At 45.3% G+C, this 26,071-nt stretch overlaps 1 protein-coding gene across 1 annotated transcript in view; it reads left to right on the forward strand.

The window, feature by feature from the left end:
• The window catches only part of CSMD3 (CUB and Sushi multiple domains 3), a 1,283,181-nt gene that overhangs the window by 1,221,620 nt on the left and 35,490 nt on the right, over window positions 1-26,071 (forward strand). Inside the window, 3 exon segments of the mRNA XM_068130918.2 lie at window positions 12,406-12,471; window positions 12,715-12,873; window positions 24,891-25,003. Of these exon segments, the coding sequence (XP_067987019.2) occupies window positions 12,406-12,471; window positions 12,715-12,873; window positions 24,891-25,003 (338 nt within the window).

Raw genomic sequence — 26,071 nt, forward strand, 5'->3', positions numbered from 1 at the left:
AGAGCGGGGGTTAGCCTTGCGGTCCCCATGACAATCTTCTCCATTTTGCCCTATTTTCTGCATCTCTCCTTGTTAACCCCCTTGCCCGCATTTCTTCTTCCACCATCTTTAGCCAAGTCTTTCTCGGTCTTCCCCGTCTTATACTTCCTTCTACATTCATTTCCATCACTCTTCTCAACCAGTCACTTTCATCCTTCCTCAACACATGACCAAATCATCTCAACGTGTTCCTCTTCACAGCATCAATCACAGGCTCTATTCCCATCATCTTTCGCAATTCATCATTTGTCTTCCTCTCTCTCAACGATACTCCGCACATCCGTCGAACCATTCGCATTTCCACCCTTTCCAACCTTCGTTGCTGCTCTACGTTCATTACCCATGTCTCGCTCCCATAAATCATAACACTTCTCACACATGCAGCATACACCTTTCCCTTCAGCATCAACGACACTCCCCTCATCATCAGCACGCCACTCAATTCCCGAAACTTCTTCCATGCACATCTCACTCGAGCAACCGTTGCCGAGTCTGATCCACCTTCTCCATTCAGCATGTCTCCGTGGTAGCAAAATGTTTTCACACCTTCCAGCTTCACGCCGTCTCCAAGATCCAACTCAACATTTCCTCCATCTGCAGCTCCCTCTGTGCACACCTTACATTTGAACGTAGCTGCCACACTGGTTAATGACCCTCTCAGACCACTACATTTTTGATGAACCCACTCAGCGCACATTGTACACTGAATGGAGTTCACTCCGACACCCTTCCTACACACAGCACAGGGCCACTTCCCAGTTCTTTCCACCTCACCACATGCTTTACCACTTGCCATCACCTTCGTCTTTCCGATATTCACCTTCAGACCTTTTGTCTCCATACATTCCTTCCACGTGTTCATCTTTTCCTTCAGTCCATCCATACTTTCCGCAATCAACACCAGATCATCTGCATACAACAACTCCCACGGTAAACACTCCTTTACGTTCTGAGCCAGCACCTCCATCACAGCTACAAATAGTAGTGGACTTAGTACCGACCCCTGATGCACTCCCACCTTCACCTCAAACTCACCACTGTTCCCGTCCTTCGTCCTTACAGCTGTGCGCGCTCTTTTGTACATTGCCATCACGACTGATCAACCATTCCTCCACTCCTAACTTCCTCAATGCCCATGTCAATACTTTGCGTGGAACCCAATCGAATGCTTTCTCCAGATCAACAAACCCAAGAAACAACCTCTTCCTCTTCTCCATGTACTTCTCCTGCAACTGCCTCACAATGAAAAGCGCATCTGTCGTTCCTCTTCCTGGCATAAATCCAAACTGCATTTTGTCGATCTTCACTTTCTTCCTTATCCTCCTCTCCAACACCCTTTCCAATACCTTCATTCCATGCTCCAATAACTTTATCGCTCGATACGAGCCACACTCCAGAGGGTCACCTTTCCCCTTGTATAGAGGGACGAGGGTACTCAGTTCCCAATCCACTGGAATGCGGCCTTCTTTCACCACCAGATTACAGATCTCTGTCATTCTCTTCACACCCCAACTTCCTGCTGCCTTCAACATATCTCCCACAACTCCCGTCGGCCCTCCCGCTTTTCTACCCTTCATTGCTTTTATCGCTTCCTCAACTTCCTTCTCAGTTATCTTCTCTGCCGGTCCTAAAACTGGGTTACTCTCTATGTTGCCATCCCATTCATTCTCTGTATTCAACAGCATTTCCATATATCTTTTCCATCTTCCTTTAATTCCATCTGGGTCGACAACGATTTGTCCCACTTCATCCTTCAAGCAGCTCACCCCCATCACATCACACCTCTCTTTCGCTATCTGCTTTTCAATCCTGAATACTGCTTTCTGACCCTCTTCCGAATCCAAGCATTCTCCGAACATTTTCCTACATGCCTCCTGCGCCTTTGCTACCTCTTTCTTTGCAGCCTTCCTGGCTGCCTTATAACTTTCATGCTCTGCTGTTTCTGCTCCCGTACCCTTCGCCTTCTGCCACTCCTTGAACTTCTTCCTCTTCTCGTCAATCCTCTTTCCAACTTCATCATCCCACCACCATGTTTCCGAGTGCCTCGGTGGTCCTTTTGTCCATCCACATACCTCACCAACGGCTCCCAACAGACTAGCTTTCATTGACATCCAACCACTTTCAAGCTCAACCACATCATACTCGACCCTACTCAGCCTCTCTTTTAATGCCTCCCTTACTGTCACCTCTTTCAACCTCCACACCTTCATTATCGGTTGGTACTTCACCCGCCGAGCTCTCCTCGCACCTTTCACCCTTACGTCGCAGACAACCAAGTGGTGCTGTGAAACAGCCTCCTCCCCCGGGATCACCTTTGTGTCTCGGAGGTGCCCCCTATCTCGCCTATGCACCATCAGGTAGTCAACGGTTGTCGTCGACCCACCTGACGTGTATGTAACAAGCTTATTATCCTCTTTCTGGAACTGAGTATTACAAATCAACAAATCAGCTCCATCAGCAAACTCCAAAATCCTTTCACCTTCTCCATTTCTCACACCATATCCGTAACCCCCATGAACTCTGTCAAAACCATCCATACTCCTTCCCACATGTCCATTTAGGTCTCCTCCTACCACAACAACTTCCTCATCTTTCACGTTTTCCATCAGCTTCTCTATCGCACACCAGAACTTGTCCTTCTCTTCATCGCTCCGACCAACCTGCGGAGCATATCCCGAGATGACGTTCACCAAGAGCTTTCCAATCATCATTTTCACCATCATCAACCTATCACTCACTCTAGTCACACTCACCACACTGTCTACAAACTCCTCAGAAAACAGGACACCAACACCATTCACGCCCTCCAGGCACCCTTGCCACACAAACTTGTATTTCTGTCCCTGCCTACCCTTCACCATTCTCACACCACTTCCCTTCCATCTCGTCTCTTGCACACAACATATGTCCACTCTTCTTCTGACCAATACTTCCACCACTTCTCCTGATCTCTCTGTCATTGTCCCTACATTCCATGTCCCAAACCTCAGAAACCGATCTTCACTTCGGGCTGTACCCTGCCCACATGTAGTTGTAATTGTCATTGTTCTCTTTTTGAGGCAATGTTTTTTATGGCCGGATGCCCTTCCTGACGCCAACCCCCTTAGTCGCCTCCTACAACACGCAGGGATACGGCGTACCTATTCTTATCCAGGGTACACACTGGGAAACGTTTAAAACATGGAAATCCTGGGGGTGGTGGGGGGGGGGGGGGGGGGATCACCGCTGCGGTTTAAACATATTTAAATAAATATTTAAACAAAACCATGAAAACAATCTGGGAAAAGTCTCTAAGTGAGAACGTGGATTTGAGAAAGCAGGAGCAGAGGTGAAGAACAAACGAGAATATAGGGGGCGGGGCACAAGTCGAGACAAGGAGGCCGCACGAGACACCAGGCCGCATGAGGCGCGGACAAAGAAACGACTAATTACACACAAATTTGCAACAACTACAAAACCAAAACCAAATAGAAACACACAATAACACATACACAACAAAATACGCAGCGGAAATTTGACAAAGAAACGAACGGGAAAACACTCAAACTTTGATGCCGTGGAGAGATCAAAGCAAGCCCCGTCGCTTGAGGGACCGGAAGCGGACCTTGTTTGGCGCTAGATAGCTGCTTGGTAATTGAACACACCCCGGGTTTCCTCTCTTCCAGTTTAGTGTTAAACAACAGTAACAACTGTTGCAAAAGGTAACCATTTTTTTGTGGTTTATAATTTTTTTTTTTACTTCCGGTAAGGTTTTCCCACTAAACGTCACAATAAGCTATTTTTATACATTAACACATCTTGGTCCAAGGAGGAAACCCCTCGGGGAGAGGGGATATTATTAGTATAAATATTGTTTTGTTATAACATTAATATTATGCTGTTATCATGGTGTTGTTATACTTTTTGTTATTAGAAGCAGCCTTGGTAAAACGCCACGATAAGCTATCTTAATACAGATATACCCCACAACATGGAGTTCATCCAAGCCGGAAATCCCCGTTGGGCATGGGGAGGATGGGGGGAAGCGGGGAAGTTAAATCTGTACAACCTCCGCTGTGTGACTCTTCGGCCCCCTGTCAAGTTTGATTGTGACTGGCTAAGTAACGACCAAATTTATAGTGGTCAAACTCAGACAGACGGACACCAAATTGCATATTTTAGTATGATTGTAAACCTCAAAACATAGTTCCGTTACCTAAAGTAAGAACCTCAACCTGCAAGCAATTGACTGATTTCCCAAACACCCGGATCATCAGCTGGGCGCCGTTCTTCCTCGAGGTTTCGATCCTTTCAGCTCCCATCACACATTCCATAATATGACATAAAATCATGCACATCTTACCTTAAATATAACATGTACACCAACCAGCATAACCACCCCACCAACCACTGAATCAAACTGTTATTCAAATATTGAAACCGTTATTGATAAACAGCTATTTGCATGCTTCCTTTTCTCTTAGTAACCACTGAAATAGATTAAAAACCCCATTCTTTAAAATAATGTATCTTTATAAATATCTTGTTAATATTTTAACTATTCGTATTGTATTTCCCTAATTTTACTTAGTGTCGTTTTATGATCTTAAAGAACACTTGTTTTAATAATTATTTCACCTGCAACCTAATTCACATCTGGAGAAACTAGCACATTATCTGACAAAATTATCAGATCATACCGGTGAAATTGGCACATTATTCGGAGAAATGATCAGATCATCAATACATCAGATCATCCAGATAAATTAGCACATCTGGAGAAACTAGCACATTATCTGACTAAATGATCAGATAATACCGGTGAAATTGGCACATTATTCGGAGAAATGATCAGATCATCAATAAATCAGCAGATCATCCAGATGACCTCCACCACCAGATGTTGCACCACCATTCCACGGTGGGCAGTATAATTAGCTGAGCTTTGGCTCTGAGTGAAACCAAGAGTGCAACACAATTAACCTTTTTTAAGTCGATGAGATCATTTAAATTGAGCTTGAAGGTGCACAGAAATGCAGAACATTTTTGACTTATTTGTATGAGTATCAGTTTTTTTTAAATATAAATCGATTTCTTGTAATAAGTAATAGCTAATTTTTTTATATATAATTTTTTTTCCTTTCCTTTTTAGCGCTCTTGCACCCTGCTAAACCCCACCCAAAAAACCCCCCGAATTTCACTGCTACCACATCACATGACGTATGACGTCACCTCCAGAACAAAGTCCATGCCATCTCGATTCGCTATGCTTCGGCCCGCGATCCGTTCCGTGTAATTTGTACGTACTCTACTTTTGATTTGCGATCGTCTAGTTATTCCAAAGTTCATCGGTTGATAAACAGCGAAAATACCTGCAAGGTACCTTGTTGTAGGTTGCAACAACACAACAAAAGATGGAGTTAGTCTTCACCTTTTTCCTCAGGATGCAAATCTGCGGAAAATCTGGACGGGAAAGGTAAGATTGACGAGGTCAAACTGGCAAGGACCAAGTGATTCCAGCGTTATATGTTGCGCACACTTCAGCGCTAGTGACTACGACAGTGGCCTGTACTCAGAGTTTAACATCAGAAAGGTTAGACGGCTCAAGCCTGATGCCGTTCCGGTAATTAAATGCAGAATCAAGCCCGACACAGAGAAAAAAAGAAGTGGAAGAACAGCAGCTGAGAAACGGAAAAGAATGAGGGTAAGTGTTGACTGGATTCAATGTAGATATCATCATCAATCATGACCGTATAATTCGTTCACGCTCACGTACTACTCGTACTAACAAGCATTCTGAGTATTGCGCTGCAATACATGTCCCCTACCAAAGTTCAAAGTGCCATAACTTTGTCAAAAATGATGGAATATGCAAATTTATGCACAGTTGATGCTGGTTCTGAAACTTGATCTGAGGTATGCTGAGACACATGTGTGTCACGCCTCGCCTCGTTGATAAGCCCGCAAGGTCGCTCCGTGCAGCAGCCTGCACGTATTGCACTGTGTGAATTATATAATTACCAACTCACGGTCTGAGGTAACTCGGCTACGAATTATCCAATTTGCACCAAATAAAGTTTATGAATGGTTGCACAGAGCCCTACTTCTCACTAAAAGTGGAAACAGAATGTAAATTGGACTTAAAATAAGCCCACAAGGTCGCTCCGTGGAGCGGCCTGCACGTATTCAACTATGTGTGAATTATATAATTACCAACTCACAGTCTGAGGTAACTCGGCTAAAAATTATCCAATTTGCACCAAATAAAGTTTATGAATGGTTGCACAGACCCCTACTTCTCACTAAAAGTGGAAACAGAATGTAAATTGGAGTTAAAACAAGGAATATTAACAGCATTGACTGACCACACTCCAAATTATAGTCCGGAAAACTGTTGAGGAAATTACCAAAGTTCAAAGTGCCATAACTTTGTCAAAAATGATCGAAACGTCGTGAAGTTCGAACTTGATCTGTAACTTATCATGAGGAAACCATGTACCAAGTTTGAAATCATAAGCATTCAGAGTTTAGAAAAAAAAGTCCAGAAAGTTGTTCTTTGCGTGATGGACGGACGGACAGACTGACAGATGGAGGAACGGAGTGCAAACCTATAGTCCCCTCCGGCGTGCACCGGTAGGGGACTAATAACTAAGACAGCTGCAGGCGAGGCGAGGCAAGGACTGAGCTGAGCTGCCTTTGTACCCTGCCTGACTGGCCTGGGCCTGCGTACAGACAGTCTACAGATATCCATCACCCTCACTCCATTCCAGTCAGTGTTCACGCCACACACTTTCAGACAATTAAAAAATTAAATTAGTGAAATAAACGTAGACCTTACTGGCGTGTTTGAATTGATTAATTGGATCGGCATACAAGCTCGAGATAAGCAAATGCACGTGGAGCATGCTTGCGAGCGAGCTGCGTTCTGGAGGTGACGTCACATGGATTACGTCATCGGCTTTGAGGTATGGGGCAGAATTTTTAGGGGCGTTCCCAAGTGGTTCGGTTTTCTTTCATTTTTAATGTTTCAGAGTGAATATAACAAAAAATCAATGCCATATTTGAATTCACCATAAAAAGACTCATTTGGATGACATCAAATGCATTTTGAGTGAGATTCCGTGTCTGTGGACCTCTAAATGATATTATATTTTGGGAATTGCCAATACTGTACAATTAATTGTGTGTGTGTGTGTGTGTGTGTGTGTGTGTGTGTGTGTGTGTGTGTGTGTGTGTGTGTCTGTTCCCCTTCATAAGGGTAGGTTTTAAAGGCTTTGAGTAGTGCTTTCGGAGGGATTTCAGTTAGGGGGGGGGGGGCTTTCGGCGGCGGGGGGACGGTTAATGGACAGTCTTTGAACACGACTGTATGTCCACCGGTAGACTCTGAGGACCCAAAAGACCCCAAGGACCCAATGGACCCCAAAGACCCAAAATATCCCAAAAGACCGAAAAGACCCTGAAGATCTAATTGACCCCAAATACCCCGAAGACCCAAAAGACCCCGAGGATCCAAAAGACCCAAACAACCCCGAGGACCCAAAAGATCATGAAGTCCCAAAATACCCCAAAGACCCAAAAACCCCAAAAGGCCCCAAGACCCAAAATACCATGAAGACTCCAAAGACCCCATACACCCTTAAAGACCCCAAAAACACAAAATACCCCAAAAACCCATAAACACCCTGAAGACCCAAAATACCCCCAAAGACCCTGAAATATCCCGAAGACCCAAAATACCCTGAACACCTAGTGGATCCCCAAGACCCAAATTACCCCTAAGACCCAAAATACCCTGAAGACCCTTAAATACCCCAAATATCCAGATCAAGGACCCAAAAGATGCCGATGAACCAGAAGACCCAAAAGACACTGAAGACCCAAAAGACCCCAAGGACCCAAATGACCCAGAGGACACAAAAGACCCCAAGGACTCCGAAGACCCAAAAGAAGATAAATTATGCCTCTTACATTGGAATCGTAGGCGTTGTCTTGCAAACCGAGCCACAAGGTCGGTGGACAGAAGGGATATTTTTTAAATCACAATAAATACAAGGCACAGGGAGGTGAAATTTGCTGCACGTGATGTGCAAAGTGCGCAGAGTAAAACGAGTGTTAATTTACGTCTGTAGGATGTCTAATAAATAAAGATAATATAAGCATCGCTGACATTATAGTGGGGCGGATATGTGTAAAAAGCCACCAGGATTGTGGGTTTGGTGGTAAAAGCACCAAAATTGGCATATATGTTGCCAAGATGGTACTAATTAACTTGAGATATGGTACCAAGCTGGATTTTTTCCGAGAAGCCCGTAAAGTGCGAAAATTCAAAATGGCCGCCGCCGCAATTGAAAATATCTATTAATTGCTGTATCTTTGTGAATAGTTAACATATAAACTTAAATAAAGTATCCTTTTGTATGTTTTCAGACATGCAGAATCCAATGGAACCATCATTTGGTTGAAAAAATGCATATATATCAACATAGTGGTCAACTCTATGCTAAAATTCAAAATAGCCGCCATTCGAATTGTTGATATCTACCACCCAAATCATATAATACCAAGTAATTTTGTCATAAAACATAGATCAAGTTTATTTATTAATATATTTCAGGCATAATGGCACCATCAATTAAAACAATACAAATGCATAGTGAACCACCTTCGGTTGTTGTTAAATGTTATGATTACGAGCGTCCGAATTCCCAAAAGCGACCGGTTATCTTATGAGAAAAGTAGACTGAGCAGCTAGCTATACTTGTGCAAAACAAAATCATATTTTGAACAAAGTGAAACATTTTATTCATCTCCAATTATAATGTGTAGAATAACCTTTATACATTGCATACTATCAGTCGGCCCTATACATTTATACACCCATGACACCAGTACACATTGCATACTAACAATTATACCATACATTGGCGTGACTTATGCATTCACAGAGCAGTGGGTTTGGCAAAAATCATTATACTATTTTCATAAGTCGGAATATTTCAGCACTTCATTTATGCGTCTGGATAATGACACACTAGTATGGGGCATGGTGTGTAGAAGTGCATAATCAGTTCCTACATTGCGAACATTATGTGATATACTAGTAGCTTCTCTCCAGTGTGAATGTTCATGACGATGTACATGTCATAATGTAACAACTTTTAGTTGCCCTCATTGTGATCACAATTGCCACTGCAACGGCAGAGTGATGTACACTTAAGAGCAGCCCTGACACATTTGCATAGTCCCCTACAACCTTTCTGACATCCACATCGCAGCAACTCTGAACAAGACGCCACAGCTTCTGGTAGTGTTGTCCACACCGGTTGCCAGCCCTGCATGGCACTCTTTTGCCAACCGCATGCCTCTGGAGATGGAACTATTGGGGAACGCACAAGGATGGGTCCCCATACATGTCCACCCTGGTATATCGCCCGTTTTGTATGCTGTAACAGTGCTGCTCCTGTGGGCGGTATAGATTCGATGGGCCAAGCTTTGGTAGTGAAGATGTGCTTCCTGGCTGAGTCGACAGTAGTTTCTGTGCATGTGCGGTCATACAGTAGAACAACATACGTCTCCAGAACAGACATGCAGTCGTCATTGAACTTTGATGGATCCATCGACAAAGTAGAGAATACCGGTGTCACTTCGTCAAAAGACTTCCAAATGGCAAATGCGGTCTTTTTCCCCCCGCCAGCAAACGATGATACTGTATCACAGCCTGTGAAGGCGTGAAACCTAGGAAGTGCACGTGCCTTTCTACTTCCAAGCTGTGAGGCGATATCGTGAGTAGGAATGTACCTGAAATGCTTCCCAGTGCCAAAAGCGACCCACATTTCTGTGTGTTCAAGCAGTGCCACAGTTGAGACGGCCAGGACGAGCACGTCGGTGTCCACAGTTCGTAGCACGATTCTGCGATACCCTCTGTTTACGGCATCGACTGCATGAAGTAGCATTCACGTGTCCGCCTCTTCGTGGGTACATGGTGCTCGGGATGTAGTGTCCTGGTGAACTCTTGTGCAGAGCACATTCTCACCGCATGTGGTGTAGACGTCCTTCTCTGACGTCAGATTTTCTACAACCTAAGATGGCCAATAAAACAAGCCTGGTTAAACTGTATGTCATGACGGATATTGCATATAAAGTGATGCAGGAATTGCACTCGGTCGTTATCATCCACATATTTTGAAGTGTATACTCGATGATACGTGTATATGGTTTGTGAAAAACAATCATGCAATACTGGATGGAGTCTTACCTGGTGTGCCAAGATGTCGAATACCGCAGCTCTGTCTTGTTGTCTGCCAATCTCAAGAACTCCTGCCAATTTCCGGGAATCTTGTTGCATGGCGCAACACGCCGCCGAACGCCTTTTCCACGGTTCTCTCTCGCAGTGGATTTCAAACTGTCTTCCAGGTCCACATCCCAAATGATGTCGAGTCTGTTCACGTTTCGCAGCTGCACTTTGACGTAAGGGAGAAACACCTGTGTGGCATATTCTTGGAATGTTTTGATGCCGATGGGCTTCAGCATGTTGATGATTGCAGCACCATCCAATATGACGACATCAACTGATGGGGCATCTCCACATGATGTGCAGTAGTTCTCGAGACATTCGAAACTGATCATCATGAAAACTGAGCATGACATCCCGGCCTTGTTTGTATGCACGAAGCCCTGGCATGTTTGCGAGTATTCGATTTTTCAAATCAGTGGAGTGTATACGTCCACTTATTGCAACTCCCAGTTCTGCCAGTCGGTCGGTGTATAACTGTAGAAGATCCACCAGTTTGAAAACAGGTGCAATAGCCTTGTCGCTCAATTTCGTCTCTTCTATGTATCCCATAAGTTCCACCAATGCTATACCATGAGACACTCGGTCAACGTTCTCTTTTTCTCCCTGCTCTGTCTTCCTGTTGCTGGCATTGTACAATTTGACAAGACAATTGGCATGGTACTTCGCTTCCTGGGCCACAAGGTCACGAGAACTGATTTGTGCAATTAACTTTTGATCCTGCGGTTTCAATGCACATTGCCTAACCCTCTGTGCGAGTCGTGGTGTCATTGCTTCATGCAGAGGTATCGCCTCCGTTCCAGCTTCATCACAGAAGAAACACTTGAAATATTCTAGAGGATCTGTACGTTCAGCCTGCCGTAACATGTAAGGTCCTCCTAGGGTATCGTCAGATGTACATGTAGTAGGTTGTGAAGCTAGCTGAACTCTGGCGAGGCGACTGGCACAGCACTTCAATCGGCATGATTTGTGCCATTGGGCATGATTACGTTCCAGTGTGCCTCCAATACCATCCCCTTCATCAAGCCTACGTATGTCAATCGGTAATGGTTGGTTGCCCACTTCAAGAAATTTGCTCAAGTTTTCACCCAGAGTATCATATCCAACACCAACGTCTGTGCGTTTTGATTTCGCTGGACATTGCAGTGGTTTATCCGAGTGTTCTTGGCATAATGCACACATACTCCAGTCTATCGGTTGACATGTGTTTACAGTTGATCTCAGTGTCTCGCCGTGAACAAGTTTGCATTTTTTCCATGTCGACATAATTCCCGTTCACTCACCTACGAAGAGAAGAAATACAAATTATTACAACAAGAAACAATAATTCGTTTTTCTTTCCCTTAATTATTGCATGATCCTGCAGTTCGTCACAATGGATAGTATGACGATGATGATCCAAGGAGGTGATGGTATACATTCCTCCTGTAGGAGAGTGAGAAAGATTCATGCGAGTGCGAAAGTACTCGTCCCATGATATATATGCATTTTTTCAACCAAATGATGGTTCCATTGGATTCAGCATGTCTGAAAACATACAAAAGGATACTTTATTTAAGTTTATATATGTTAACTATTCACAAAGATACGGCAATTAATAGACATTTTCAATTGCGGTGGCGGCCATTTTGAATTTTCGCACTTTATGGGCTCCTCGGAAAAAATCCAGCTTGGTACCATATCTCAAGTTAATTAGTACCATCTTGGCATCATATATGCCAATTTTGCCCACAATCATTTCACATATCTGCCCCACTATTATGACTTTGGCATAATCACGTGGCTGTAGCGTCAAAAACTGTTCCAACCCGTCATTTTGACTGGCTTTATACAGTACTAGTTTATAATATCGCACACTGGTTTCTCCATCTCTCAAATACATCCCACCACACAGAAACATTAATTCCTCGTTAACTAATCCCTTCTTCTTCATTCCTTGGTCATGCTCTGTTCATTCATTCTCACACATAACCAAGGGCATCCTCCCTTCTCTATCCAACTCGGCTTACTTTGAGTTTGTTTACGAATTTACATAACACTGCACTTGATCAAGGTTGCCTCATGCCCAGAATGGTGTTCTGATCCTCCCTTTCCAGCTGGTCGCAAGCACAATGAAAGGATTCCAACACACGCCGTTGGAGTTATGAACTCCAGGCCAACCGGTGAGGACTTCCGATGAATACCTCTCTGTCGGAACTGAATATCTGACCAAATTTCACTTGGTATGGAATGTGGCACAATGTATGGAGCATCCATCTCGCACACCCTTCCATTACTCATGGCCAACGCACCAATGATCGAATAATATTCCAAAGATTAACATGAGCCAACAGGCATGCAAACCTTGGCATTTTAACCTGGATCATGAAGGGAATGTAACACTCACGAAAACCTCTCTCTTGCAGTTCCCGTTGACGTTTTTGAGCAAAATTACGTCTGGAAGGGTTCCTTTGACTTCCAAAGCAGAAAGATTCCTGTAATGCTGACAGTCAGTCATTTTAATTCCTCAACGGGAAAGCTGAGCTGCACGCTCCAGGCGGAGCACCTGGAATTGGGTTTGCTTGGTAAGTTTGATAACCTCCACATTCCTCAAATTTCCGAACGAAAATCACATGGCAGAACAGTGAACGTAACCATGGTAATGAGGAGCATAGCTTACAAACACATGTTTTGATGTTTTAATTGGCTCTTAATGTTAATCATGTCAAAGGTACATCGATAACTCCCAATGCCCTTGTCATTCACGGAAAGTTTCAATGACGTCTCATCTTGTTTGTTGTACGTAGGATACACTGTTGTGGGAACAACTTGAGGTGGGATTTATAAAATCCTCAATTTTCATCCGATTGACTTGAAATTTGAAAAGGATCTTTTGGATCTTTGTGAAAAAGGATATGTGGTCTTTTGAATTCAACAGGCAATTATTTTTAAGGTCAAATTTGTTTTCGGGATTTTGCAAGTGTTGTGCTCAGCAAGATGTCTTCTTTGTTGTTTGTCCGTCTGTGAGCAGGATATCTCAAAAATAGTTGTGGACGGATTCAGACGAAATTTTGTGGAGAGGTTACGTGTATGACGAGGATGAAATGATCAGATTTTGGTGAAGCTTCAAATCTGGATCTGGATAAGAGAATTTTTTAAGTGATTCTTCATCACCATTGAGTGAGTTGTGAGGGCCAAAACCGATATGTAGCACGATATCTCAAAACTTTGTTGACAGTTTCGGACGAAACTTGGTGTACATATTGGGTGTGTGACAAGGAAGAATGGATTCAATTTCGGTGAAGATCTGAATACGGATCCGGATCCAATAATTTATTCACCATTGAAAAAATGCTGAATACGATGTACGATACTATGTTGGCCAAATAATATGGCCAATAATATGCCGATGTATAATAGGGCCAAAAACGATGTACTATACAGCCTATTTCAAAACGTTGTGGATGGTTTATGATAAAACTTGGTGACTGAGTTATTTCGGTGACGAGAACAAGCCGATTCGATTTTGGTTAAGATCCGGATTCAGATCAGGCCTATCGATCCGGATTCACATCAGGCCTACACAACTTACTGTTCAGCCTGACGGATGTATACGCTCTACCGAATGCCGTTCTAGTTACCATCACAAGAGGAGATGGTATTGTATTTGGGACCGTTTTTAACTTGCGAAAATCGAAGATTTTTCAAGTATATTGGTTGGTCTTGTGCGCCATTCTGTCTGCCTGTGTGTTCGTCTGTCTATTTGTCTATGTCAGTCGCCTACACGTCACAATTTTCAGCCAATCTTCACGAAACTTCACCAAATGGTAGAGTTGGTCATAAGTAAGAAGCCTATAGTTTTTGGAGCCAAAAGGTCAATCGGCCAAAACAAGGCCAAAGGTCACCAACTTTGTCAAATTTCTAAAATCCTCAATTTTCATCCCATTGACTTGAAATTTGAAGAGGACTTGCATATCTGGTCACTGAATACAACCACCAATTATATTTAGGTCAGCATAGGCCAAAAGGTCAACATAGACCAAATTTCTAAAATCCTCAATGTTCATCCGATTAACTTGAAATTTGAAGAGGATTTGCATATCTGGTCACTGAATTCAACCACCAACTATTTTTGAGGTCATCAAAGGCCAACAACTTATTTTAGGAATCTCATAAGTATCGTGCTATGCACCACATATTTCTTGTTTGTTTATTTGTCTGCACAAAATGTGAGTATGTGTGTTACATATTTATGTGAATGTATGTGAAGTACCATGCAGGTCTTTGCTTCCGTGTGTAGTATATTAAGTTGTTGTGTAGTTGTTGTGGTTGGAGGGTCAGGAGCCCTTCTGAAAGAGTGGCAGGAAACGGAAGTGGCCGGAAGCGGAAGTGACGGGAGAGGGAGGAAAAAGACACGAGGGAAAGGAAGGTTCCTTCTTCCTCGCCCCGCGACGACGAGAAGGTGGAATCGACCTTACGCTGCGCGGAAAACGCGCCGTTGCGAAACGTCTGGCGAGAGGAGTTACCTGGGCGGTAAATACCTTTGGACACGTCCAGTCACTGTGAGTTCGTGCACGAAACCAAGCGTCCGGGACAGTTTGCCCCGTCTACAAAGACGCGTACGGGTCCGCACGTTGGGCCTCGCTCGCGTCGGAAGCCGCGCTGGGTTTTGCCCCGTCTACAAAGACGCGTACGGGTCCGCACGTTGGGCCTCGCTCGCGTCGGAAGCCGCGCTGGGTTTTTGCCCATCTACAAGGACGCGTAAGAGTCGCACTTGGGGCCTCGCGCACGTTGGACGCCGCGCTGGGTTTGCCCCGTGGCTTGGCAAGGAGGTGCGCTGCAGCCGCGGCCCCAGTCCGAGACGGCACGTTTAGAGCACGTCCGCCCGGGGCTCGTTCAACCGCCCGTGTGCGGAGAGGAGAGACATTGACCACGGAGGGAGTCAGGAGTGGGGCTCACGTGAGGAATGTATAAGATTAAGATGGCCATCTTAGAGTTTGTGTAGATGAGTTCACATGGTTGTAATATTGATTGTGCATTGTTGATGGTTGTTGATTGCTCAGTGAATATATTATTGATTATTCCGGATCCTTGGTGTGGGGTTTCTTCTTGACCGGAATTCATATTGATTGCGTTACGAAAGCGTATAAACCATATATCTTTCTGGCGGGGTCCCTCCCACGGTCCGGGGGTCACCAAGACCAGGTAGTTACCGGGAGGACCACGTAACAGAATTGGGGGCTCGTCCAAATTACGATTTGCGGTTTCGCAATTGGGTCTACGTCCGGGATCTAAAAGTGTATAAAATAATAAAATAATAATATTTTTGGTAATTAAAATTTATTAATTAATTATTAATTGGTAATATTTTTTTTTTTTGAGAAATTGGGGAAAGTCTTGGGGTGAAGGTTAACAGGTGTTAACGATAGGCACCATGGCGTTTGTGGCACAGAACTTTGGGGTAACCCCGAGTGAGGCACAGTTCCGAGCGTTGCTAAAGTCGGATCTCTTGAAATTGGCCAAACATTTTAACTTGGAGGTCCGAACTAATTGGAGGAAGGCAGAGTTGCAGGCCACGGTGATACAATCTATGGTGGGATTAGGAACATGGGACGAGTTAGCCTGGGAGTGGCTACCCGAAGAACCAGAAGACGTTGAGCTCCGGAAACTGGAGTTGCAATTACGGAGCCAGGAACGGATAAAAGAAGAGGAAAGGAAAGCAGAAAAGGAAAGAGCAGAAGAAGAAAGGAAAGCAGAAGAGAGAAGAGAAGAGAAACAAGCACAAGAAAGGAGAGTGGAACGAGAACTCCAGGAAAGGTTAGCAGAAGAAGAAAGGAAAGCAGAAAAGGAAAGAGCAGAAGAAGAAAGGAAAGCAGAAAAGGAAAGAGCAGAAGAGGAAAGGAAAGCAGAAGAGAGGAGAGAAGAGAAGCAAGCAGAGGAAAGGAGAGTGGAACGAGAACTCCAGGAAAGAAGAGAAAAGGAACAAGCAGAGGAAAGGAGAGCTGCAAGGGACCTCGAAGCAGAGGAGAGAAAAGCGGAAAGGGAATTAAAGGAACGTGACATGCAGCTTCAGCAAGAAATCAAATTCAAGGAGCTGGAGTTAATGAGAGAACGGGGAGAGGCACCACCCTTGCTGACGGGGTCGACACCTAACCAGAAAACCTGGGATGTGGGCAGACATGTGAGGCTGGTTCCACCGTTCAGTGAAAAAGAAGTCGCGAAATTTTTTCCACACTTTGAGAAAGTGGCTCGACAATTAAACTGGCCGGAGGAGGCATGGACCATACTCGTGCAAAGTGTGCTGGTGGGGAAAGCTCAGGAAATTTATTCGGCGCTACCAATGGACCAATGTGCAGATTATGAGGTACTGAAGAAGCACATCCTCAAAGCCTATGAGTTGGTTCCGGAAGCTTACAGGCAAAAATTCAGGAATGCCAGGAAGAGGGAGAGTGAGACCCATGTGGAGTTTGCCAGAGTGAAAGAAAACATGTTTGATCGGTGGTGTGAGTCAAAAGGAGTCGGGAAAGACTTCGAAACATTGCGGGACTTGATCCTGGTGGAGGAATTCCAGCAGTGTGTCCACGAGGACATCAAAGTGTACCTGCAGGAAAAGAAGGTACCAAAGTTGTGGGACGCAGCCACCATGGCAGATGATTATGCCTTAACCCACCGAATAGGGGTCCACGAACCTAACTCCTCGCCTAGATCTCCGCAGGGGAGGTGGGGAACAGCAGGTGCGGAGAACGACCATACATGGCGGCGGCCTCGAGATGATTATGGGGACAACTATGATACCCCACCGGTTCGAAATCAGAGGGATGCGGGCCCAAGACAAACTTATAGTTCGGGGGGCCCGAGGCAGACCCCGAGGTTTTCCTCCGGGCCTACTTGCGCGTTTTGCAAAAAACCTGGACACTTGATGTCCAGTTGTTACCTCATGAAAAGGGACAACCCAGAGCGGAGTCCGACTATTACAACTCCGAATGCGATGGCTAGCGTAAGAAATCGCCATCAAGAGGGTTACCAACCATTTATTTCCGAGGGGTTTGTGTCACTGGATGGAGCCTCGACTAACCGGAGACCGGTTAGGATATTGAGAGACACAGGGGCCCATCAATCTTTAATGCTTGAAGGCATTTTGCCATGGTCCGAGGAGACGGCAACGGGGGATAGTGTTCGTTTACAGGGGATCGGGGGCGGTGTTAGTGCTCCCCTTCAGGTCATCCAGTTGGAGTCCGATTTGGTGTCAGGACCGGTCACCGTCGGTTTACAAGCCACGTTTCCTGTAGAGGGTGTATCTGTGGTTCTCGGGAATGATTTGGCCGGGGGTCAAGTTTATGGTAACCTGAGGGTTGATAAAGAGCCCAGCAGGGAAAATAACACCACACCAGCTCGGGATGGTGACAAAAGTGCCAAGTTATTTGTAGGGGGACTGAACTTCAAAACAGAGGAAGAAGTTCTGACCTCTGTCTTCAACAGATATGGGCCGCTGGTGGAAGTGCGGTTGGTAAGAGACTGGGAAACGCAACAGTCAAGAGGGTTCGGCTTTGTCACGTTTGCCAGCACAAAAGACGCCAGAGAGGCAGAGAAGAATTGGAATGGCAAGGATTTGGAGGGTCGGACCATAACAGTAGGGAAGGCATTTCGTAGGCGTCGAGAGGTCTACAGGAGAGGACAACTGGGCGGTAGTTTTGGTGGTGGCCGCAGTCAATATTATTATGGAGGCTCCCTGAGTTACGGCCGCTCCCGAAGGAAGAATGGGCAAAGTAGTGGCCGAGAAGAAGACCGGTATTCAGGGGACTACAGGGATCAGTGGTCCCACCCTAATTATTAGGGACGTTCTGAGAAGTTGAAGCACTGAAGGCGGCGGAGCCGCCGAGCCAAGATTCCTACACGAATTAACCGTGAACGCCGTTCCTAAAGGCGTCCATGTAGTGAACTTTCCTGCACGGACTAACCGTGAACTCCACGTTCCTCAAGGCGCCCATGTAGAGAACTTTCCTGCACGGACTAACCGTGAACTCCACGTTCCTCAAGGCGCCCATGTAGAGAACTTTCCTGCACGGACTAACCGTGAACTCCGCGTTCCTAAAGGCATCCATGTAGTGAATACTCGGCTTGGCCTCCCGGAAAAGTGCTATCGAGTGGCTTAACTGGCTTTATTTTTAAGTGATAACTGTGCCCGGGGGGAACTGATAATGTGGGGGGGTTGAGTTATCTGGTTTGTTTCTCCAAATTGGCCGGCAAAGAAAGTTTTCGCTGGGTTCAAACTTTCTTTCTTGAAGGGGGGGAGTGTTACATATTTATGTGAATGTATGTGAAGTACCATGCAGGTCTTTGCTTCCGTGTGTAGTATATTAAGTTGTTGTGTAGTTGTTGTGGTTGGAGGGTCAGGAGCCCTTCTGAAAGAGTGGCAGGAAACGGAAGTGGCCGGAAGCGGAAGTGACGGGAGAGGGAGGAAAAAGACACGAGGGAAAGGAAGGTTCCTTCTTCCTCGCCCCGCGACGACGAGAAGGTGGAATCGACCTTACGCTGCGCGGAAAACGCGCCGTTGCGAAACGTCTGGCGAGAGGAGTTACCTGGGCGGTAAATACCTTTGGACACGTCCAGTCACTGTGAGTTCGTGCACGAAACCAAGCGTCCGGGACAGTTTGCCCCGTCTACAAAGACGCGTACGGGTCCGCACGTTGGGCCTCGCTCGCGTCGGAAGCCGCGCTGGGTTTTGCCCCGTCTACAAAGACGCGTACGGGTCCGCACGTTGGGCCTCGCTCGCGTCGGAAGCCGCGCTGGGTTTTTGCCCATCTACAAGGACGCGTAAGAGTCGCACTTGGGGCCTCGCGCACGTTGGACGCCGCGCTGGGTTTGCCCCGTGGCTTGGCAAGGAGGTGCGCTGCAGCCGCGGCCCCAGTCCGAGACGGCACGTTTAGAGCACGTCCGCCCGGGGCTCGTTCAACCGCCCGTGTGCGGAGAGGAGAGACATTGACCACGGAGGGAGTCAGGAGTGGGGCTCACGTGAGGAATGTATAAGATTAAGATGGCCATCTTAGAGTTTGTGTAGATGAGTTCACATGGTTGTAATATTGATTGTGCATTGTTGATGGTTGTTGATTGCTCAGTGAATATATTATTGATTATTCCGGATCCTTGGTGTGGGGTTTCTTCTTGACCGGAATTCATATTGATTGCGTTACGAAAGCGTATAAACCATATATCTTTCTGGCGGGGTCCCTCCCACGGTCCGGGGGTCACCAAGACCAGGTAGTTACCGGGAGGACCACGTAACAATGTGTATTAACTACATTAGACTCTTAAAACCCCTAAGATCCCACAAAACCTTTACAACCCGAGACTCATTAAGACCATGGAGACCCACAGACCCTTCAAACTCTGAGGACCAATAACGCCCAATAAGACAACTAAAACACCTTAGAGCCTTTAGAACCCAAAAACCCTTTAAGATCCTGAAGGCCCTCTAGATCCCGAAGACCCTGTAAGACCCTCTAGACTCATAGGACCCTTGAGACCCCGAAGGTCCTTTAAGAGCCTATAGACACTAATACACGCTTTAGAACCCTTCGACCTTTGAGACCCTTTAGATCCTCTTAGAGTTAGACCCTTTAGAACCCCAAATACCCTTAAGACCTTTACACCCGCCAGATATAATGTGATGTGCTGAAGGTGTAGAAAATGTTTTTGGCAAATATAGGGCAAAGGACAGGAAATACGTTTGGTACAAAAGACCATAATGGAAATACCCTGTGGAGATCTCGACCTTCGGCATCCTTGCCTAATGGTTTGATGTCTGTGTAGTCCATTGGTTTAACTTATGCAGGACTGCAGGTGAGCTCTTTCAAATTCCAGGTTCAAAAAAAATCTCATGCATTTTATTATGGTGAATATTGTGTTTGAATGTCCATATCATTTTTATTCCTGGACGGTTTAAGCAGAGCCAAATGTACAGCAAAGTAACATAAGTGAATGTGCGTGCTGAGTAAGTGAAATGCTATACAGAAGAAGTGCTAGCTCTATCTTGAAAAACATCGCACCCGTGTCCGAAGGAAGTGATTCCGTTTGGCATTTTTAATATGAAATAGGCAAAGTCGAGAAACAATCAAAACCCATTAGAATTAAACATGGGGGAGTTAGAAAGGTTCTTCTTCTTTATTTTTTGACGGATCGGACGGACATAACCAAATATTGAAGCGGCTGCACCACTTAAAAAACGGTATATTTGAAATGGTGTGAATGATGTGCAGAAGACCCGATTTGAATTGCTGGGTAGAAATTGACAAAGTGTATTAGAATTGGCAAGCGTTGACGATGGATAAACTCATTCATGAGCCTTATACATTGTGGAAAACATTCAAACTGCATGGAGCTTCTCAGAGAATGCCAGGCAGCCAATGGAAGGAAATCTCATTTCCTTTCACAAAGCCCGAAACAAGTGTGTGTCCACCCTCAGGAGAGCCAGGAAACAATATCTCACCATTCTCAAGACCGAACTCTCTTATCTGTCTCCCTCTTCCAAATCCTGGTGGCGTCTGGTCAAATCCGTTTCTGGTGTTTGTTCCCCCTCCATCCCCTCCCTTACCTCAAACGGCTACACAGCTGACTCCGCACGTGAAAAAGCTGAATGCCTCAACTCTGTGTTTGCCTCTAAATCTTGTGTCCCAAACCCATCCCTCTCTGTACCCACCATACCCAGTCGTACCCTGCTGCTCCTGGACTCCGTGTCCTTTCCTCCTGACAAGGTGGAAAAGTTTCTGTCAACCCTCGACTCTGATTCTGCAACTGGACCCGACGGCATCAGCCCACGGGTCCTAAAATCCTGCTCTGCCGCTCTATCTCACCCTCTCTCTGTTCTCTTCACCCTCTCTTTTGCTCAAGGTCAACTGCCATCTGCTTGGAAATCAGCCAACATCACCGCTATGCACAAAAAAGGTGCAAAAACAGATCCTAGCAACTACAGACCAATCAGCCTTCTACCAATTATCAGCAAAGTCATGGAATCCATCATTGCTTCTGATATGAAATCTTTCCTCTTCTCCAATGGCTTGATCTCTGATCATCAATTTGGTTTCAGACCAGGTCACTCTACTCTGGACATGCTGCTTCTGCTGTCTCAACAATGGATGGAGGTCCTCAATGCCAAACAGGAAATTAGAGCTGTCTCCCTCGACATATCACGTGCCTTCGACACGGTCTGGCACCCCGCTCTGCTCACCAAACTCTCCTCCTTTGGTATCCATGGAAATCTCCACGCATGGCTGGCGGACTTCCTCTCTAGTCGTCGTCAACGTGTGGCCCTGAATGGGTTTCTCTCATCTCCTCTTCCTGTTCAGGCTGGAGTTCCCCAAGGCAGTGTTCTGGGCCCCGTGCTTTTTCTGGTCTTCATCAATGATCTCTCTGACTCTCTTGAAAATCCTCTCTATCTCTTTGTTGATGACTCCACTCTCTGCCGCTCCATTCCTCTTCCCTCAGATCGGCAGTCTGCAGCCTCCTCACTCTCTGAAGACTTGGACAAAATCACAGACTGGTCAAACAAGTGGAACATGTCTTTCAATCCTGACAAATCTCACACTCTTACTATGTCTCTCCGAAAAGATCGACTGGACAACCCTCCCATCTACTTTCTCAACAATCCTCTCCAAGATGTTCTGTCGCTCAAGCTTTTGGGTCTCACGATCTGCCATGATCCTTCTTGGGAAAACCACATTTCCAAGCTGGCCTCCAAAGCCAGTCGCCGACTGGGCATCCTCCGTCGTGCGAAGTCCTTCCTCGGCACACCTGAGCTCCTCACCACATACAAGGCTTTCATCCGCAGCTCAATGGAATACTGTTCTCCCCTATGGGCCGGTGCTCCTGCCTCACACCTAGCTCGGCTTCACGCTGTTGAAACCAAAGCTTTCAGAATTATTGGAATCTCCCGCGATGAAGCTATCTCTGAGGGCCTTTCACTCACTCACCGCAGGCAGGTAGGTGGTCTTTCTGTCTTCTACCGACTCCTCTCCGGCCTTGCACCCCCAGCTCTCTCTGTGCTCTGTCCCCCAAATATTCCTACAGGTCGCACAAGATCTGCCAGCAACCCTCTGATGGTTAAACTGCCGAAATCTCGGCTCTCTGCTCACCTTCACTCTTTCATTCCTCTTTTCTCCTGCCTCTGGAACAAACTCCCTCACTCCCTTCAATCCCACTCCTCCCTCCAGGTCTTTAAAACAGCTGTTCACCACCATCTCTTATCTTCCCCCATCCAAAACCTTGATCTTTTCTACCCCCGCTAATTCACCCCAGATCCACCTTGTTTGAAATTCCAACTTCTTTCCTGGAAGTCCTGGCAGTGTCCATATGTTTTATACCTCTCCCACCGCCCCCTTCCCTTGCCCCACTCCCCCAAAGCCCTCGCCCTCTCTCAGATCTCTCGATGTCTCCATGTCTCTCGGTCCCTGCTCTCAAATGTTGTGTTTGTGTCCTTCCCCCTCTCTCCCCATCTTGTCTACCGCTCCCGATGTTATATGTTTTATGTGTCGGTTTGTCTTTCTGTGTGATTAATGTTCGCTCTTTCACGAGCCTCGATCTTGTATACAAAAAAAAAAAAAAAAAAAAAACCACCGCAGTTTTATTTTTATGCCTCCGCCGACGAAGTCGCCAGAGGCATTATATTTTCAGGCTGTCTGTCCGGCTGTCCGTCCGTCCGTGATAGGTTTTCGTTACCGCGATAGCTTGAGAATGGCTGAAGTCTTAGTCAGACTTGGTGCAGGTATGTATAATGAGGTAAAGATCAACTGACTAGATTTTGGGGTCACGAGGTCAAAGGTCAGAGGTAATGTTCGGTAAAAATCCTGTTACCGCGATAACTTGTGAACCAGTGGTGGGATTCTGACCAAATTTGGTACACTTATGTAGAATGATGTAAAGATGTTCTGATTCGATTTTGGAGTCAAGAGGTCAAAGGTCAAAGGTGAAAATTTGTAATATGTCTATAACTTAATAACGGCAGAATTTTTTTATTTTTTTTTATTTTTTTTGTATACAAGATCGAGGCTCGTGAAAGAGCGAACATTAATCACACAGAAAGACAAACAGACACACAAAACAAATAACATCGGGAGCGGTAGACAAGATGGGGAGAGAGGGGGAAGGACACAAACACAACATTTGAGAGCAGGGACCGAGAGACATGGAGACATCGAGAGAACTGTGGGAGGGAGAGGGCTTTGGGTGGGAGGCATGGGAAGGGGGGGGGGGGGTGGGAGAGGTATAAAACATATGGACACTGCCAAGACTTCCAGGAAAGAAGTTGGAATTTCAAACAAGGTGGATCTGGGGTGAATTAGTGGGGGTAGAAAAGATCAAGGTTTTGGATGGGGGAAGATAAGAGATGGTGGTGAACAGCTGTTTCGAAGACCTGGAGGGAGGAGTGTGATTGAAGTGAGTGTGGGAGTTTGTTCCAGAGGCGGGAGAAAAGAGGAATGAAAGAGTGAAGGTGAGCAGAGAGCCGAGATTTCGGCAGTTTAACCATCAGAGGGTGGCTGGCAGATCTTGTGCGACCTGTAGGAATATTTGGGGGACAGAGCACAGAGAGAGCTGGGGGAGCAAGGCCGGAGAGGAGTCGGTAGAAGACAGAAAGACCACCTACCTGCCTGCGGTGAGTGAGTGAAAGGCCCTCAGAGTTAGCTTCATCGCGGGAGATTCCAATGATTCTGAAAGCTTTGGATTCAACAGCGTGAAGCCGAGCCAGGTGTGAGGCAGGAGCACCAGCCCATAGGGGAGAACAGTATTCCATTGAGCTGCGGATGAAAGCCTTGTATGTGGTGAGGAGCTCAGGTGTGCCTAGGAAGGACTTCGCACGACGGAGGATGCCCAGTCGGCGACTGGCTTTGGAGGCCAGCTTGGAAATGTGGTTTTCCCAAGAAAGATCATGGCAGATGGTGAGACCCAAAAGTCTCAATGGTGAGACCAATTAGAATTGGTCTAATTCAAACTTGGTACAGGTATGTATAATGATGTAAAGATTAACTGATTAGAATTTGGGGCCAAGAGGTCAAATGTCAAAGTTTGTTATTGGTCTATAACTTGAGAACTGCTGAAGTTATCTAATTCAAACTTGGTGCAGGTATCGATAATGATGTAAAGATTAACTGATTAGATTTTGGGGGCAAAGTTCCAATGTCAAAGTCTGTAATAGGTCTATAACTTGAGAACAGCTAAAGGGATATAATTCAAACTTGGTACAGATATGTATAATGATGTAAAGATTAAGTGATTCGATTTTGGGATCCTGACGTCAAAGGTCAGAGGTCATGGCAGGTAAAAATGTGATAACTTGTGAACAAGTGAAGGGATTTAAAGTAAAACCTTGTACAGGTATGTATAATGATGTAAACATGAACTGAGTAATTTTTGGGGTCAAGATGTCAAAGGTCAGAGGTCACGTCAGGTAAAAATGTGATAACTTGACAACTGAATGGATTTAAAGCAAACTTGGTACAAGTATTATAATGATGTAATAATGTGGGTGGAGGCATATAAGTCGACGTTGTGCTGCCAAAGAGTGTCGTTCTAGTTATTTTTGACACATATTTTTAAAATTCTGTTCTTTTAGGGCGATACAAAAGTGAGGAGTCGAGGCTTGTTCTTCATATTCATCAGATATTTAGCCTGGACTACACTATGGCAACCAAGGTGTTTGAAGGGAAGTGGGCAATGGATGGCTTTGTACGTACTGCATACAACACCTTTCTGCGTTGCTTTTATCCTCATTTTACAAGGGATCTTTCTTGTCTACTGTCTAGGGGAAGTCGCAACAACTAATATTGTTGTATTGATAGCAACAACAACGAGGTTGATGGAAGAAACTGGACGGGACCAGACTAGTTTCCAATCCACATAAGCACATGTGTGGCCGATTTGCATATTCCAAATGTGTAACTCATATACATTTTTATTGCTCTTGCATTAGACATTGACCGATCTCTTACTAATAGGACGTGTGTGTGTGTGTGTGTGTGTGTGTGTGTGTGTGTGTGTGTGTGTGTGTGTGTGTGCCTTTGGTTGTTATCTCCAAAAGCAGGTTTCAGCTGGTTGAATGGAGCCCTCCCAGGTCTCGATGTGTGTGTGTGTGTGTGTGTGTGTGTGTGTGTGTGCGTACATATGTCGTGTGTGTATGTGTGTGTGTATGTGTGTGTGTGTGTGTGTGTGTGTGTGTGTGCATGTCTGTGTAAGTGTGTGTGTATGTGTGGGTGTGCACGCGCATGCTCAAAAAATATGTGCAATATGTCACGCACAAGATGCGTGTACACAACATGACACGCTTAATATGTGTGTGTACAATGCACCATGTGCACATGTATATGTGTATATATATCATGTGTGTTTTGACGTGTACACAACATGTGTGTTCATGCGTGTATGTTGTGTGTATGTGTGTTCATGTGTACGTGTGTATATGTATGTGTGCATGTGAAAAAATATGTGCATTATGTCACGCACAAGATGCGTGTACACAACATGACACGCTTAATATGTGTGTGTACAATACACCATGTGCACAATATGTAGATGTGTATATAATGCATAAAAATAATATGTGTGCATATTACTAAACAAATTATAATAAACTAGCAACGGTACCACCCTATGGGCCGGGCTTCAATTGGGAAGCCCAAATGAAAAGGCAAAATATCAGAAATTGAAAGCTTTTTTTATTTTAAACGATTCATATAAACATCCATTGAATCATATCACATGCAAATCATCAAAATATAAACAGTACATGGCGTCCAT

This window comes from Myxine glutinosa, chromosome 11, assembly GCF_964187855.1.
Source record: "Myxine glutinosa chromosome 11, kmMyxGlut1.1, whole genome shotgun sequence".
NCBI classification, from domain to species: Eukaryota; Metazoa; Chordata; class Myxini; order Myxiniformes; family Myxinidae; genus Myxine; species Myxine glutinosa.